Genomic DNA, 17,327 nt, shown 5'->3' on the forward strand with positions numbered 1-17,327 from the left:
TTTGCAAAAAGTAAAAAAAGTAAATATATTCACTAACTCTCTGTCAAGCTCAGTGGAGGGTTGATCAAAGTGTCCAGAGTGCGTGGGGTCCCATGAAGGAGTGGAGCTGGAAAACCAGGAATCAAACAGGCAAACATGCAGAGCTGCTCTCGCTCTGCATTGCTCTGCAAAGCCTGCATCCATAACAGAAACAACCGCACACCTTCTCGGCGGATCTACATAACCAGGCAGAAAATGTAGAAAGGTGAAGACATTTACAAGTTATAAATTGAATCACAGTTTTGTTTTATTATTAATATGATTAAAAATAAATCAGCACTGTACCTTCAGAGAGTTTCCAATGTGCAAAAGTTTTTTTAGGGTGAGTCCTAAATGACAAGGTTCATTATAAAGTTTATGTATATGGATGTAACTAAATGGATGTACATTTTATCTTAACTTTGAGATATCATTTTTTTAAAATAATTGCTTGTTACCAATGCTGTGGAACTGCCATCTGTTCTGGATTCGCTCAGGGAGGAGTTGTAGGATTTTCTAAAAACAAAATTATAATAATAATTTACGAATTTGAAAAACAGACTTTAGCATTGGATAGACATGAAAAAAGTGATGTACAGTAGAGAAAGACATGACTGATATCTTATCGAGGCTTTAGCACCCACATTCTGGAGCTGAATGGCATGTATATTTGTCTAAGATCAAATCCAGACGATGTTGTGGTAACTGTGCTTTGACCAAACAAATAGAGCATTACCATACTAATACCACTACCCATTCAGACTTCAGCTTACAATTTCAACAACAATTTCATATATAATTACATTGTGAAATAAACCATTCATTAGAATCTAGTTTACTTCCTCTTTTACTGGCAGTCTTTACTGGTGCATCTAGGAGCAGTGTTGCCTTTCTCGTGAGAAGAAAACATTATGAGAATAGAGCATGTGTCCACACAGCCCTGTGGCTGAAACAAATCTATTGTTTTAAGTTGACAATTACCTCAAAGATGAAGAGAATAGAGTCTAGTTCTTCTCTCTGTGACTTGTGACCTAAGACAGAAAATTAAGTTTAAGAAATTCCAGTAAAATCTTTTCACTTCACAGATATGGATTTAAAACTTACCTTTTTGTTTAAGACTAACTTCTATGGTGACAAAGTTTTCAAAGAATACATAGTAGATATGAGAGTAGTTCACGTCAAAGAAATGCTTCAAATCTGATGCTTCTGCATTTTCTAAAAAGTGAGGGGAAAAAATTACATTATTAATTAACTCGCTTATGAAGATATTCAGACCCTTTACATTAGATGATCAATAATTTACTCTCCACACTATGTGATGATAAGCCACACCCTCTGGTCTAAACTATGAATATTTGAGACAAACACTACAAAGTTCATTGAGGTTAAACTACAACCTGAGACATTATCTGAAATCAAGACTTAAAATGTTAAAGTGTACTTTATTAAACCTTGGGAAATGAATTATCTGCATTCAACCCATTCTTCAATGCTGCTGGGGCAATCTGTCAGGAGCAGTGAGCAGCTGCCCTACAGCGCTCCGGGACCCATCTACAGATCTTTGTGATAGACTTGGTCAGGACTAGTGTAGCAGGATTTTTGCACGTTTGCACGATGCACGTTTAGGGATAAAAGTGGAGGGTCTGCTTGTGCAACTGGGCCTGGTGGCATAACTTGCATGTCTCCATGGAGACAAAAGTTTATTGTCATACTTTGGAGCATTCCATGCAAGCAGGTGGCTGAACCGTGCACCATAAAATTTTATGGGCACCAAAAATGTACAAAAACAAAGTAACACAAACAAGAAACAGTATTTTGTGTTTGTTTACAGGTTCAGGTTGTTTAGTAAATGGTGTTTTATACAGAAACATTAGGCTTATGCGTTTGCTTTAATGATTATCATCAAATCAAAGTTTTTCCTCTGGAGCACTCAGCAGGGACACACCCCTTTCCAGTAGCCCTAACAATTGTAACAGGAAGTGGTGCTACTGTACTGGACAGAGAGCGGAAGTCGTGAGCCGTTTCCCACTCCTTTCGGCTACGGATATGTGGAAATAACATTGTGGAGATTGCATTTGCCTTCCAAGCAGGACACAGAGCGAACTCTCACTTGAGATGCACATTTTTGATGCAACTAAAAATACACAACATGGCAATTGTGCACTTATGTGATAAGACAGGAATCTTATCTGGTTTTAAAACGTTTTACAACTAACAATGCAACTGCTCAACTGTGCGAAGAATGAGCCAGAGATTTGGTGTATAGGTGGGCATACAGCAATGACTTACAGAAAAGAACAAGCAATGTCAGTTATCTATTACAACACTATTCACCACATTTATATGACCACATACTTAACAACTGGTGTGTAGTGATGCAAAACTTAAACATTTGTCATGTTCAGGTTTATGTCTGATGCAAAGACACACCTTCAAGAGATATAAATTGACTACAAAAACATTATTACACAGATCCACTGAAACAACCAACTGTTATAGCCTACCAAACCATTAGTAGAATATTTCTTCTGCTTGCCATACTACATTAGCCAATTAAAGAATGGTGGATAAAGTAAAGATAAACAAGACATGAAATGCAGCGTTCAAAATGGGCGGTGCCGATTTAAAATGTGACAAATATTTAATCAGAAACAGAATGAATGCCATTTTAAGAATAACACTCAAGAGCATTAAAGATAAAAAACGACTTCAGTTAATTTAGGTGAGGGTTGGCTCTCTGCAGAGTCAAGCTAACCTGTTAGCTGTCAAAGATCTGTAACTTACCAATAACAATCCTTAGGTGTTTCAGTCTTGTTAACACGTCCTTCTTTGGATCCAACACTTTCTGTGTTGATTTTTTGACATCTCCATGAGGCTTTTTGGAAAACATGCCCGAGGCAGAAGACTGCGTTGGTAGAAAGAGCAAGGAGGGGCTAGTAGCAGATCGTAGCCCTTAAACTGTTTCACCTAAAGGTAATCGTTATGTTGTGGCAAAAGGCTCTCCTCTAATAATACTTTTAACGCATCGCTTCTAAATGGCAGATCCCTGTAGTCGCAATAGGCACATAAAGTGATGATGTTTGTCGAATAGAGATCATTTTGAATATTCTTGTGAGTATTCTAGCCTGAAAGGTTGCAGAGTGTTGTAGCATCCATCCATTGCCCCTCTCAAAACATTCCGCAGGCTGAGTGCTAGCGAGCGCAGCTTTGTGCTAACTTAACATCATGGCGGAGGAAGCAGGAAATAAACAAAGTAATAGATAACAGAAACATTCAACTACAGGGATTTTGCTCCGTTTTGCTTTTGTTATCACCTGTTATGTGTTTTACTGGACATATTTTCGTTGAAGTGCTTTTCCTTACCAAATAACACGAAAGAATGTGCATTTTGTATCTGAATAGATCTATCGCGTGGAATTTTGGGTAACGTAGTTATAAGAGACCACTCCCCTTGCGAGTATGATGAGTCCAAAAACTACACTTCCCAGACGAGAAGAGCGCCGAGGTTTGTTTTTAGCTTAGCATAAGCAAGTTGTTTGCGAAGTGCTGTTCCCGCTTATAACCAGTCTTGATATTACTTCAGGTAGGTGCTCAGATACACTCAGAAACTGGCGCATTTGATAATGCAATTAGTAATGAAATAGTTTAGGGTTAGTTATTGAAAATGACTAATAGTTAGCTCGACGTGTGGTACGCTCTGGGCTCAATGTTTTCTTTATTCTTAGTTAAGAACTGAGCGGATTCATGTATTTATTTTCTTTGTGTTTTGTTTGGTTAAACAATTATGTCGTGCAACAACTTTAATACACATCGAGATTAAAGCAATTATTGTCTATAGTAACGTTACTGTGTTGTTGGGGCATCTCTTCGACGATTCAATAATATACACAAGTTTTTTGTAGGTGACATGCCCGTCCATCGTGATCGTGAAAAGAAAGACAACACGGCAGAAGAGATGGAGGTCGAAGAGCATGAACATGAAGCAACCAGCTCCGATGAGGATGACTCTGACACCTCCTCTGTCTCTGATGACGGCGATAGTTCTGGTAAAATTGCGAACCTGTTCACAGTCACAGACAAGACTCAAATGAATATTAAGCATCCCCTTGTGCAATTTTACAGAAATGGATGAAGAGGACTGTGAGCGAAGGCGCATAGAGTGTTTGGATGAAATGTCAACTTTGGAAAAACAATTTACAGATCTCAAGGACCAGTAAGAGTGTAACAGACTGCAAATAAAAATACAGAACAATCTTTTCAAGCTCACAATTGTTCTCTGCAGGTTGTATCGGGAACGATTAAGCCAAGTAAATGGCAAACTTGCTGAGGTAGAAGCGGGCAAAGCATCAGAGTACCTAGAACCTCTTGCTGTATTGCTTGAAAACATGCAAGTGCGCACTAAAGTGGCAGGTAAATATGAATACTGTTTTACAATCTCAAAATGTATACTCTGATGCTATGGACTTTTGCAGCTATCTACAAAGAGCTATGTCTTGAATCTGTGAAGAACAAGCATGAATGCGAGATCCAAGCAGCAAGCCAGCATTGGGAGGTAAATTGCACACAAGCTTACAAAAATCATTCAGTAACTTTAGTTATTTTAATATATTCCAATGCTCTTTTTTTTTCCCCCCCATCATAGAGCGAGAAGCTGCTGCTGTTGGATACAGTGCAAAATGAATTGGAGGAAAAAATTAGAAGACTAGAAGAAGACAGACAGAGCATAGATATCACATCAGGTAATGATGCCATCTGCCAGATGTAAATGGAAATCTGCTGAAGGATTTGTGAATGTGTTAGACCAGTGGTGCCCAAATATTTTATAGGTGCGTAGTTGTGTGTGCCTGAAACTGAAACTTCTGATGACCGGTCACATATTACCCGCTACTATGATGCTCTGAAAGAAAGTTTTCTCATTTAATTTAAATATTTATTATATTAAAGCATGTTTTAGGAAGGCATGGGAGATTCAAATAATATGAATTCTAATGAAAGAAAGACCCCATACCCGGTCCGTACTACAGTTTTGGAAGCATCAGAGCAACCATAGAAAGAAACCCATTGAGAATGACGAACTGCTCAAAAGAGGTTTAGGTTTAACGCTTGTAAATTTTTTCAGAACTCTGGAATGACGAATTGACTGGCAGGAAAAAAAGACGAGATGCTTTAAGCCCAGATAAGAAGAGGAGACGGCCTTCGGTGGTGTCTGATATCCTTGTTTTACAGTGTCTGTTTAGAAGTCTTCCCTCAGTGAAAAACAGTGTAAAGAATATGTGCTGCATGTGTTTTTCTTAACCTGCTCACGACCATATATAGTGTACATGCTACCTGACTTGGATATTTTGGAGGACTGGACAGCTATCAGAAAGGTCTGCACTATGGGTTTTCATCTTGTTTTTGTCAAATTTGCCTTGTTTAACTGCTTTTATCTGCATTGTTCATTAGGCTGTGGCCACCCTAGGGCCTCACCGAGGAAAGACGGACCCTGACAGCTCCGTGTTCCCTTTCAGACCAGAGAGAAACAGACCTATACTCAACTGCTGAAGCATACATCTGTATCTATGAAAGTCACACAGGGAGAGCTAGAACCAATGTCCATAAACACATACACATTAGGAAGCTCTATATTCTTCAGATGAAAATGTAAAGGCTCATCTGTACGCAGGGATCTTGGGATTTATTGATCAGGTAAATGGTGATTGAAATTTCACATTTAATTTAGTATATCATATATATGCGGATGTGTTTGTGGTGGTGGTTTTGGAGTGTCCAGCTTTTTTTTTTGTGACTTATGGTATGTGTTATTCTTTTACAATCAGGTTTTTAGAGGTAATTAGTTTGAAAAGAAAACTTTTTTAAAAATATTGATATTCACAGAATGATGCCAGCCACTAAGTATTATAACTATCTACCTCTTATCTTCGTAAAAGCCTCCTCTCATATGGCTGACTTATTTTATAGAATTTGTGCTTTGTAATTTTTTAGTGTATGAATGTTTTCTACACAAATTTTAAGACATGTCAAGGTTTTTTTTCCCACCTTTTCCACTTAGGTTTTGTAATTTCTTGTAGTTGATCTTAGTGTTAAAAAAATATTCGATGTTGGTTTACCCTAATTGTACTTTTGTCTACATTTGTTTGAAAATATATATTTTTTCATAATCAGTACTTCTATTTTAGTTAGGTTTAGGATATAATTAAATTGTTAAAACGCAATTTCATTTGGTTTACGTCGATATTTGCATTAATGTAATATATGCACCCCAAAAGTAATATTCATATACAGTAGTATGTTCATATTTATTGCTTCCCTAATGCTAAATAGTTTAGCTTACTCAAAAATAAAAGTTGACTACCTTGAAATAAATGTGCCGCATCTCAAAATCCCAAAGATGTTCTGTAATTGTGTAAATATAAAAAACTAGAAAATGTTTTTACCTGAGGTGTATTTTCAATCATACTAAGGTGGTTTAGTTTATTTCATAGTTTGGAATGAACTTACAATTCAAAGCTTTTTCTTCTGTGTTCTTTATTTACAATTCTTTATTTTTATACAAAATTCACAAATAAAACGTTTTTCTATCTCATAAGATTCAGATCCTGTTATAGTAAATTACTTTGAGAGAAAAAATGTAACAAGATGACTTACAATATGTCCAATAAGAAAACTCATTAAACATTTTTTTATTTATAAAAAAATGACAGACTAAATGCAAATCCATGAGTTTCACAACAGCAGGTGCAACCATGAATTGTGTACCTCCTTTAACTTGCATTAGTTTACGTAAGGCTGCTGATGACTACAACTTAATCCTTTTCTACAATGGAACACTCCTGGACCAACTTTTACACAGACCATAACACTGTTTTTAAGTCGCTCAAATAAATGGTGCAGTGTTAGGGTATTTTGGCAGCAAAACTTTTTCCTTGTTCTTCGCTTAGAGAAGGGACTTAAAGAGCTGAATTGGAAATGTTGATCTGAAGCAAAAAAAAAAAGGCAAAAGGGGGAAGAGCAAATAAGATAAATAGCAATTAACAATTTAAAGCCAATATCTTTTAATGGTGAAAAGTCCTCCAAATGTTGCTTATATCAGGAAGCCATGAATAGAGGACATAGTCAATGCAAATTTGGGAATAATTTAGCAATCTTAGTGGGTAAAACCTGATCTTAATCAAATAATATCTTGAGGGGATTGTGAGTGTTCTTCTGAGGACTGCCTTTGTGTCGGAGCAGGGGGAGGTGGTTGAGACGGGGCTATAGATGGAGGAGCATGGCCATCAGGTACAGGGGGGCGGACAGGAGGACCGTTGTACGGAACCATGTGAGGTGGAGGTGGCCCACTTGGAGGGAAACGTGGAGGGTACATCATCCCAGGGGGCAAAGGGCCCCACACTAGAAAGACAAAGAACCATAGTATTAGGAGAAGAATCCAATGTGTCCTTTGTAGAAAACCATAAACTGCTACCTGGCATAGGGGCCCCTCCTGGTCCTCTTGGCAGGTAATACTCTGGGGGTGGTGGACCATAAGGACCTCTACGAGGAAAGGGCCCATCCATTGGCCCTGGAGGCATGCCTCCCATCCTCAGAGCCGCCTCAGGAGGAGTCCTCCTTTCACCAGGAACTGGCTGTATGAGTCATAGGTATTTGTTTAAATTACAAAGACTTTAATAAACATATGATAACTGTCAGTGGACACAGATTACCTCTCTGAGGTCATGTTCACCAGGTCCCAAGCGGTTTTCTCTACAAGGCCCATCTGCAATATGTGTCTAGTTTTACAACATGTTCAAGAGTCAATTTCTGAAGTACATAAAGATGGCACACACCTGCCATGTCAGTAGGTGGTCCTGGTGGTCTGTTGCCTCTGAGTGGGAAGGGTCCAGAAGCAGGATGAAGGCCCATTGGCCCTGGAGGAGGTCTTCTATACATGGGCCCTCCTTGTTCAGGAAAAATGTAACCTGCAAAGAAAGTAGAGTTTTGATGTGCTTTTACTGGACCATTTCATAAATCATCAAAATGCAGATATGTTTTCAAATGCTATAGTCACTTTATTACTTTCACAATTATTCACAACAGAAACAAGCATTTACTAGATATTGGTATAGTGTTTACCTGGTGGGGCCATGGGTCCATGGGGCCCGGGCAGGGGCCCAGACATGGGCCCAGACATGGGCCCAGACATGGGCCCTGACATGGGCCCTGACATGGGCCCTGACATGGGCCCTGACATGGGCCCTGGTGGGGGTCCCCTACGATCTCTCTCCCATGTGGGGGAGATTGAACCACTATCTGAATGAGGACCTCCAGGACGCTCCGTCTCTCCTGATCCAAGTGGAGGCTCTAATGGACCACGCATCACTAAGGAGGAGAGGCCAAGGATCAAAGAGAAATATTATAGATATAACATTCATATGCAAAAAAACACAATACAATGCCATTGTGACTTTAATGCATGCTTACCCTTAAGCTTAAAAATTGTTCAACCATGCAACATGTCACAAGGCATGTCAACATGCTTTTATTATAATAGTCACCTCTCGGAGATAATCTATTGGGTGGTCCATCCATCAGTGTCACAGGCGAATGAAAGGCTCTAGTTTCAGATGCAGGTCGGCCTAATGGAGATGGCCCATAAGGAGATCTTTCTGCTAACAAAAGAAGGTACAATAATCAGGATCATATCCTTGAAATGTCTGATACTAAATGTAAACTAAATGTATAAACAGGAAAAATCATAACTGTACCTCTAAAAGGCAGCGGTCTGGCCAGACTATCCAAAGCGTATGGATCCTTTTCAAGGGCTTCTAATTTGAATTGTGTGTCTGTAAGTCTGTGGCAGGATTTAACAAGAACATAACAACCACACATTCAATTGACAATAAAAAGAAGTTAGAATATTTTCTTTAAAAAAGACTTGCTTCTGTCTGAGGAGGGCGTTCTCTCTTCTGATATCTGACAAATCTCTTTCTGCTGATCGAGCAGCCAACTTGAAAAAAATGTATACGATTAAAAACATGTGGAAGACATTTAATTTAGGTCATTCCTGTAGTATGCTCAAATAAAACAGAGATACTATACATACTTATTAGTACTGCACTGCACTTACCCAGTTATTATGAGCCTTCTTTTCGTGTGATGATATTTGAGTCGAGTATGACTGTTTAGTTTTCTCAAGCTCCTCCTCCATCTCACCTGCTCGTTGTCTATATGATACATTTTTACATGAAGGCCATCTGTGTACTTATTTACCAATATAACTTAAGGTATTCAGAACCATCATACCTATAATTATTGAGCTCTTCCATTGCCATGGCTATATTCTTATCAGCTTTGGTCAGCTTCTCCTCCTTCTGCAGTCGCTCTTTTTCTTCAACGGTCAGCAGTCTTACCAAACCAAAGTTATTTATGTTTTTCATGTTAGGATTTCAGATTGTTTTGTGTAGTGTAAATATACCTGTGCAGCTTGAGTTCGTTTTCCTGATACATTTCTGTCATAATGTGGAGCTTCTGTTGCAATTGTTGTACCTTAAGAATTAGATCAAATTTAAGCATAAGATTAAAAACATTATAATAAAAAAGTGGAAAAAAATGTGCAATTTAGCATGTTACCTGATCATTGTAGTGCTTAGCGTCAGACTGTAGAGATAACTTCTCACTTTCCAAATCCTTTATGCTTCCTGACACAGTAAATTTAAACATTAAGTGTACACAGTTTTATCTAATACATAACTCAATAAATATGTTTATTTTAGACACCTTGAAGATCTTCCTTAGCTTTTACTTCATCATTTAACTTTGCAAAAATCCGGTCCTTGTCTTCATCTACTGATTTGAGGTCTGCATTTAACTACAACAAATACAAGAAAGATATTGTGTTAATTACAAAAAGGATGAAGTGTTGACTATTTTGAACAATTTAAAACAGTATTTACACACCTTAGCAGCATGAATGAGTTTTTGGACTTTTTGGAGATGCCCCTGTGGATCTGGAATATCGTTTCTATTGGCCCCTTTACTTCCAGCTGTTCCCTTTAGACTTTCTCCCTCTCCTTCAGCTTCTCTGTCCTCAAGATCTGAATCCCATGCTTTCATTTGCAGCAGCCTATCTGTCAAAGACTGTAAACAGAAAGTGCAAACAAGGTATGACTATCTACTCATCAGTAAAGCATAGTAATTTTCTAGTCAAATACCATTATGCGTTCATCTTTTGTGGAAACATCTTGTAGCATTCCACTATGTGAATGTTCAAACCTTCTCATCTCTTGCTCTAACTCGCTCACTCGTTCTGCCCAACCTTCCGACTGCTGGCGTAACTACATAAGTAAATAAATTGGACATTTATTATAAAGTAAAGCTGAAGCATTATTGTTTAGTGACTGATCTTACATGCATGTTGTTCTCCTGTAGCAGGGATTTCTCCTCCCCAACTGTCTCCAGATTTCTCTGTTGTCGCTCACTGTTTATATTATACACCTTAAGAGTGGTTTGCGCCTACAAAGTGGGATTTTATCATTATATTGTGATACAGTATAAAATTAAAGTGTACAGTGAAAATAAGAGCAAGAAGCACCTCTTCCTCTTGTGCCTGGAACATTTTCATTTCCTCTTCACAAGTTTTCATGCTGTCTTTTAAAGCCATTATCTGGGAATTCCAAAAATATACAAATTTGATATTGATAATTATAATGATATCTCAAATCACCAATAAGATAATGAAAAAATCAAATCAAATTCAAGCTGATAAAAAAGCTGTTACCCTTTGTTCTTGTTCTAGTCTGGTCTCTCGTTGTCGATTCAGCTGGCCCTTCAATTGTTCAAGATCATTCTCAAACTCTCTTTTAGTATGTTCCAACTGTTTGGCTTTGGCCTAAAAAGAGTAATTCAATTGATGGACATTTCTGAATCAAGTAAACATTAGACATAAGTCAACACACTGCCAATGACATAAGAAGCCTTACCTCCAGCTGTATAGACTTTTGAGTTTGGGCTAAGACAACACTGTCTCCGAGTGAATCCGCTACTCCGTTATACTACAAGTGTAAGGCAAGTCTAAATACTTTCTTTGACTTATGAATTCAAAGCAGATTAAAAAAATGTAAATAACTGTACCTCTTGTTGAACTTGACTTAAGGTCTCAAGAACTTTGCATTTCTCCTCTAGTTGTTGAGCAACCTGTTCTGCCATCCGCCGTTCTTTACCTACAAATGAGAAGTACAGACAAAAAAAATTATTGAATACATTAATTTGTTTTCAGTAAGAAATTCAAAAGAAATATACAAGTTCAAAACACTTACTTCGATACATTCTGCTTTTGACCTGGACAAAACAAAACATTGTTATAGGTCATAAACATTTTGACATGTTTCAGATTTTGTACAAATACTTACAGAACTAAAACATCTACAGACACAAAATAACATTGTGACTAGTCCCACCAAGCCAGATATAATGATTGGTTCCCATGGTACTCCATAGAGGTCTGGTCCAGGTCTTATGTCGTCAGGCAGAGCGGATACAACCTGAAAACACAGAACAAAAGAAACTGTTGTTTACATAGGAGCAGGATCAAGTCCTGTTCAGTAATCCCTCATTTGTCTATGAGTGAAATGTCTTAGATAAGTTTTCAAATATATCTATCTACCTAACAGGATGTCTTAACAGGGCTGCTCAAATAGGCTCATTTTGACCTTAATGAGCAAGGAGAACGTTATTCGGTTACAATTCATTTGACAAATCAGCTTCTACCGCTAAGACATTTGACTAAATAATACCCCAACTTGAGAAGCTTCGCATCAAAGTAACTTACTGATCAAGATAAATTCTGATCAAGATAAATTCACGACATCAGAGAAACAAAACATTATGACTCAAATGACTCTACGGATCAAACTGAAGTGGTCCTTCTAAAAGACAATACCACAGTAGAACAGCATTACAGCTGACAAACAACCAGCTGGTTAAAAACTGACACGCAGATCTAGTTAACACATTACGTAGGACAACTCTGAGTAAGTAGTAAAACAAAAGAAACACATTTTTTTACGAGGAAACTCTAAACTATGCCTGTATCTCATGCTAAAACACATGACACAGTAATGCTACGTACATCCTTCACTTTCTCTACGGCAATGCTGTAGTAAGCCTCAGCCGTCGCCTGAAACGCCGTTGCTTTGTTGGCAAGTTGTTCACTTGTCTGAAGATCCGCCATATTAGCAACGTCTTAATTGTCAATACTAATAAGAATCTTCTCGTTGTCCATCATAATGGTGTCAGAAATAATGAAGCCAAAGCCATAGCCATAGCCATAGCCATAACCGGGTTAGCGGCGACTACTCATCCTTTTCACAACACTGACGCGCCAGACTGAACCACATTCTGTCGGGACATCGAAGGGGTGAACTACATCCAAAACTGCTACTAAGTCGCTTAATTAACATTGTTGATGTTTTTTCCAGAGAAAATTGAAGCCGTTTGAATATTGAAATAAAATAATGCCGTGAGTAGCAGATACATTCCGGCAACCTTTTTGAGATGGATTTCATGACAAACTATAGTAATCACCCCCGCTTTTGAGATGGTACAGTCCAACCCCGACGTCACACACGGGGGCGATTGCTACACTGCCACGGAGCGATTTGTGACAGTAACATGAGCAGGTGTCGAATAGAAATTCCATTTAAGTAGTTTTGTCAGTGATTTTTTACAATATACTTTCAATTGTTTGTTAGTAATATTATATTTAAAGTTCTCATACAGCATACTATTAATCATCAACCTGGCGTTTTGGCAGTTAGCTGTGGCCTAGGGCTCCAATGCTCAAAACAAGTGTGCTAAAAAAACAACTGTTGGTCCAAGCTCATTACTTTGGCCTAATCTAATGTAGCCAACGTTCAATATGGCTTCACTTACCGACACCATTTCATTCTCATCCATGGAGACACTCTGGTAGATTCACAAGCCCTCTCAAAACATAATTTATTCCCAGTTTCTCCTGTCACATTGGGTTGTCGTGTGACGCTCACACTGGTAATATCATATACCCAGCCTGAGCAAGGAATGTTAGTGATGTTATGTAGGAGCCTGCTTGACAACTGAGATGTGAAAGTCTCAGTGCAATACCTTAAAGACGCACACACCACTAATGCACATTTAACACATACAAATATCCAACATTTTATCCTTACCTGCTCAGTAAACCAGGTGGTGAGTCCCAACGTTGCATGAATGTGTGTTACTGCATCTGTTGCAATCTTTCCATGGATGTCCAAAATCGGATGCGTCTCTTCTTAATAGATACATGTCGTTTCAAAATGTTTTGTTGACAATGGATACGAAAACAGAAAAGATCTTACCTTCCTCAGTTTGGATATCTCTTGTACCATGTATTTCCTCCATGATTTCATTATTAATCTCTTTGTCTTTAACTTCTTCTGCAACAGAAAACAAACAAAGATTTTTGGAACACTTTGTGAGAAATAAAACATATATGACAAAAGTTAATGAAACAATACCTTGCTCATTGTTGTCAGTTTTGATCAGCTTAAATGCCTCTTTCACTTTTTCTAAAACTATTTCTAGTTTCTGCAGAGCTACAAGGGTCTTAGTGTTATCCTTATTCTCTTGAGCCGCCTTTTCACTTTTCATCAACGTTTCCATGTGGTAACTCAAAAGTCTCTCTATATCCGACAATATGGATAGATCTGCGTCATCTTCGCCCGTCGCTGTGTCAAGGCTGCCCAAAATGTAATCCAGAAATTGAAGCTTGTGTTCCCCAAACATGTCTACTAATATCACTACCTCCTCTGCATTCATGTAGGTGAAAATATTTCTGTAGTGCTGTGTTTTTGACTTGAGAGTGATCCCTCTGGGACTTTGTGCAATAGTAGACTGTGTGGACGGAGAGATCGTTGGTGAATCATCTATGGAATCATTCATATGTTTGATATCTTCTTCAACCTTAACGCTGACTTGCAACTCATCTTCATCTGCCGTTGCCTCTCCATTAGCTTCACTATTGACTGTAGTAGCAAAAAAATGTGCATTATTCAATAGCCCAAATGCTTCCTCTGTTTCACTTTGGCTTTCATCATTATTGTCTGAACTTGTTGTGGCTTCATTTAGTACTTTCTGTGAAGCAGCAACTTCTGTTTCCTCTTCAACGTTGTAGTCAGCAGTGCTGTCAGTGTTACTCATCTTACTTTCATCTATGTTTGGATCAACATCGTGACTTGACCATCTTGTATTTTTGAATGTGTCAGTGTTCTCTTCCTTAAAATCAGAATCAGCTGTTTGTTCATATAGTTCAGTAGTTGCAGACGGCTCAAATAAAGATCGATTGACGTCTTCATAAACGTTTTGCTCTTTTAGATTTGGCTTCTTTTCGTCTATATTCTCATCACTATTTTTGGAGTCTTCATCATCATTAGATAATATCTCCTGTGGTTCCTCGAGGCTTGCTTTAATATCAATATTTTCCACCACTGCAAGCTCTGGTATATCCTCCTTTATGTCTTCATAAATGTCAGTCTTCTCATCCCCATTTTCTTTTTCACTTGTCAGGTCATTTGTTGTATCTGGATTACTTTTCTGTATCAGATCCTCTCCTTCTGCGTTCTCCTCCACCTCACCCTTATGAGTAACTCGTGTTTCCTGATCCAGCTCCCATCCTTTTTCCTTAAATTCATCCTTCCTCTCTTCATGTGGTCCCTCGACAAATTCCAGATCTTCACGTTGCACCATCTCTGCACTACTCTCCCTTTCAACCACCTCCTCATTGTTGTTCAGCTCTTCTTTACTGGCTTTATCGTTGGTTTTCTGTTCACCATGTTCCTTAATTTGTCCTAATTCTTTGTCCACAAGTGTCTCCTCATCGCCATCATCATTCTTAACCTTGAGTTCGTTATGCGGCTCTTCAGTGTCCACAACATCCTGCTTCATTTCAATGACCTCTTCAGTCACGTCTAGTTTATCATTAGAAACGTCCTGAATGTCGTTAACCATCTTAATTGTGCTGGTCATTTCCTCGTGGTTCTCTTCGTCTCCTTGGTTATCTCGCATTTCCTGACCTGCGTTTAACTGTAAATTGTCCGTCTCACTAACCTTTGAGTCATCTAATTCCTCAACTGGAATACTATAAAATTCTGTCTCTGATATTTCAAACTTTGAAACACTTTGAGTCAGTTCATCCATCTGCGAATCTGAAATATTTTCTGTCAGTAAGTTAGTTTTTGCCTCTGTGACATAGCGTTCCAATTGCTGATCATTAATCATCTGAGAATCATAATCGGGTTGACTGTCACTTGAAATGTTTGTTTCTACATCTGTCTCGTTTCGATCCTTAAATACAACACTTTCAGACACAAGTTGAGAAAACCCACCTTGACTGGAACCTGCATCCGAGTTATGCAGGTCAACTTCCATGTCCTCTGGCTTTATTTCTGGATCACCGAGGTTACTTGCATGGCTTTGTACATCACTAATTGTTTCAGTTTTAGTGTGATAGTCATCATTTGATTCTTTTGCATGCATGATCGAGTTGGTGTTGGTTTCTATTTGTACAGTTTTCTCATCCATTACTTCTGGTTGTTTTAATTGTTCAGGTGGTGGGACGTTGGGAGGAGTATCTGATTCTTGTTCTGACACTAGTAAATCTTCGTTCACCTTGGCTTCATCTTTGCGAAAGCCCAGCATATTTGTGATACCAACATCAAACCAAGAACCTGATGTTTCCAACTCTTTCTCAGTCTCTTCAGATTTACCCTGTTGTGTAGAATCCTTATCATTCGAGCCAAAACCCAATGTACTTGAAATCCCGTTACCAATCCATCCCAGTGTCCCAGGTTCTTTGTCCTCTTCTTGATTAAATTGGTTGTTTTCAAAATCTAGAGCAATCTTCCGACTTCTGAATACCTCGCCTGAATCGTCTGCTTGCACGCTTTTGGTTTTGTCTTGCTCTTCCACTTCACTGCCTGAGTTGAGCCAGCCAGTCATTGTGGAGCCGAGATTACTAGAGGCTTCAGTGTCTTGACTTTCTGGTTCTTCGCCGCTTTCTTCATTATGTTTTGCTCCAAACCCTAACCACCCCGTGACTGAAGATGTGAGAGATGATGCATCCATTTCCTCTGCTGTGTCCTCTTTAAGGATATTACTTGAATCATCTGTCTTTACAAGCCCCCAAAGTCCTGTCACTGATGACCTGAGCCAAGAAGTTTCAACTTCATCTTCACTTTTGGTTTTTGCATTGACAGATGTTTCATGTGATCTCTCTGTAGAGCCTTGCACTGTTGATGGTAATGTTTGAGTAATTACTGGCAGAATGGTTTTGTCGTGATCATTTTGTTCATTTGTGTCGATTGGATAACCATTTTCATCCATACAGAAGAAATCGGATTGCTGTCAACAAAAGTCACAAAAATGGTGGACAGTTTGCAAATATACAGGTATGATTATCACAGAAAATACACTTACCTGTGTTTCTAGTACTTTCTCGGTGGTTGCATACAGTTCTTCTTCTTTGACGGCAGCTTTCGGAAAATAGCCAAATCGTCTATCTATCTGTTAAACAGGACATGCACATTGATTTGACTTAAATGGTAATTTTTGGTCTTATCAATTTTACTAATTATTTTGGTTATTTCAACCTACTTTGAATGTTGATAAAGATTTTGTGTTGATTGATATCATTGGTAAGAAAAAAGCTGTTAAGTTTCAGCAGGAACAGTAATTGCTCGAGTAAAATAATGTTTATGTGTAGCTTTTATTTTACATTATTTAATTAACATAATTAATGAAAGAAAATTGTGTGATTGTGTTATGAAATTAATATAATGTATCTATTCTGCCTTGATTTTAGATGATGTAGATGTTTAGCCACATATACTTACTGTGCCAGCCCAGAGGTCCTCTCTTCTTCCTGTCAGTTTTTGGTACACAAAGATTATATCTCCTTGTCGGAAACTCAGAAAGCGACAGTCTTTATTGTAGTGATCCTGGACAGCTTGTACTCTACTCATCCGACCTACATGAAAATTGATTAAAATTATATGAATATATGGAGGGGAAAAGTTGGAGTACCTACTTTCACATTCTGTATCTCCACAGATCTTGTAGTCAGACAACAATCCAAAAGTGAAATGAGTTACAGTAAAAAGAAATAGGAATACAGTCCAGTAAAGCATGGGAGCAGCCATAATCTCAGTGAAAGGATTTTCTTAAGGAAAATTGTCCATATGAACCAGTTGTTGGCGCAAATGGACATTGCCTCTGCCGCTCATGAAGTCAATGGTGAGTGAGAGAGCACAGAGATAAGA

General features: G+C 38.3%; 3 protein-coding genes across 11 annotated transcripts in view; 1 reads left to right on the forward strand and 2 right to left on the reverse strand.

Annotated features, from left to right (window-relative positions):
• The window catches only part of ralgapa1 (Ral GTPase activating protein catalytic subunit alpha 1), a 40,201-nt gene extending 37,145 nt beyond the window's left edge, over positions 1-3,056 (reverse strand). For all 8 annotated transcript variants that reach the window (XM_072458298.1, XM_072458305.1, XM_072458303.1 and 5 more), the window contains exons 1-6: positions 2,803-3,056; positions 1,123-1,233; positions 1,000-1,049; positions 477-534; positions 325-368; positions 38-215 (exon numbers count right to left, since the gene is read on the reverse strand). In XM_072458298.1, the coding sequence (XP_072314399.1) occupies positions 38-215; positions 325-368; positions 477-534; positions 1,000-1,049; positions 1,123-1,233; positions 2,803-2,908 (547 nt within the window). In that variant the 5' untranslated portion in view covers positions 2,909-3,056. The remainder of the gene's footprint in view (positions 1-37; positions 216-324; positions 369-476; positions 535-999; positions 1,050-1,122; positions 1,234-2,802) is intronic.
• On the forward strand, positions 2,765-5,735 carry brms1la (BRMS1 like transcriptional repressor a). Of its 2 annotated transcripts, none has more exons than XM_072458311.1 (9): positions 2,765-2,991; positions 3,921-4,064; positions 4,141-4,231; positions 4,301-4,428; positions 4,491-4,570; positions 4,661-4,757; positions 5,138-5,227; positions 5,323-5,387; positions 5,464-5,735. In XM_072458311.1, the coding sequence occupies exons 2-9, from the start codon at positions 3,926-3,928 to the stop codon at positions 5,560-5,562; spliced, it is 789 nt and encodes a 262-aa protein (XP_072314412.1). In that variant the 5' UTR covers positions 2,765-2,991; positions 3,921-3,925; the 3' UTR covers positions 5,563-5,735. The 2 variants fall into 2 exon arrangements, with proteins under 2 accessions (XP_072314412.1, XP_072314411.1); XM_072458310.1 differs by lacking the exon at positions 2,765-2,991 and adding an exon at positions 3,383-3,601.
• A 1,409-nt stretch (positions 5,736-7,144) lies between these two features.
• Positions 7,145-17,261, reverse strand: mia2 (MIA SH3 domain ER export factor 2). The gene is made up of 28 exons (XM_072458291.1): positions 17,096-17,261; positions 16,902-17,035; positions 16,486-16,572; positions 13,530-16,410; positions 13,371-13,448; positions 12,125-12,240; positions 11,406-11,537; positions 11,313-11,334; positions 11,128-11,216; positions 10,977-11,048; positions 10,775-10,885; positions 10,589-10,660; positions 10,405-10,509; positions 10,209-10,331; positions 9,955-10,134; positions 9,775-9,865; positions 9,628-9,695; positions 9,473-9,543; positions 9,301-9,402; positions 9,125-9,221; positions 8,937-9,004; positions 8,763-8,848; positions 8,553-8,666; positions 8,131-8,376; positions 7,845-7,976; positions 7,722-7,774; positions 7,484-7,643; positions 7,145-7,410 (listed from the first exon to the last, which is right to left on the reverse strand). Exons 1-28 carry the CDS (start codon positions 17,205-17,207, stop codon positions 7,190-7,192), a joined length of 5,823 nt encoding a protein of 1,940 aa, XP_072314392.1. The 5' UTR covers positions 17,208-17,261; the 3' UTR covers positions 7,145-7,189.
• Positions 17,262-17,327: the final 66 nt, after the last annotated feature.

Source organism: Eucyclogobius newberryi, unplaced genomic scaffold (assembly GCF_026437365.1).
Source record: "Eucyclogobius newberryi isolate DKJ021-1_F unplaced genomic scaffold, fEucNew1.0.hap1 SCAF_21, whole genome shotgun sequence".
NCBI lineage: Eukaryota > Metazoa > Chordata > Actinopteri > Gobiiformes > Gobiidae > Eucyclogobius > Eucyclogobius newberryi.

Bases quoted from the DNA above. Each gene is read 5' to 3' on its own strand.
- mia2 (XM_072458291.1), bottom strand. From the start codon at position 17,207: ATGGCTGCTCCCATGCTTTACTGGACTGTATTCCTATTTCTTTTTACT. The intron at 10,332-10,404 runs GTAAGATCAGTC...TTACTTATGTAG, and splicing joins TACAGGAGAACAACATGCAT to TTACGCCAGCAGTCGGAAGG. The intron at 7,977-8,130 runs GTAAACACTATA...CTTTCTTTGCAG, and splicing joins TGGACCCATGGCCCCACCAG to GTTACATTTTTCCTGAACAA.
- brms1la (XM_072458311.1), top strand. From the start codon at position 3,926: ATGCCCGTCCATCGTGATCGTGAAAAGAAAGACAACACGGCAGAAGAG. The intron at 4,429-4,490 runs GTAAATATGAAT...GGACTTTTGCAG, and splicing joins AGTGCGCACTAAAGTGGCAG to CTATCTACAAAGAGCTATGT. The intron at 5,228-5,322 runs ATATCCTTGTTT...TAACCTGCTCAC, and splicing joins ACGGCCTTCGGTGGTGTCTG to GACCATATATAGTGTACATG.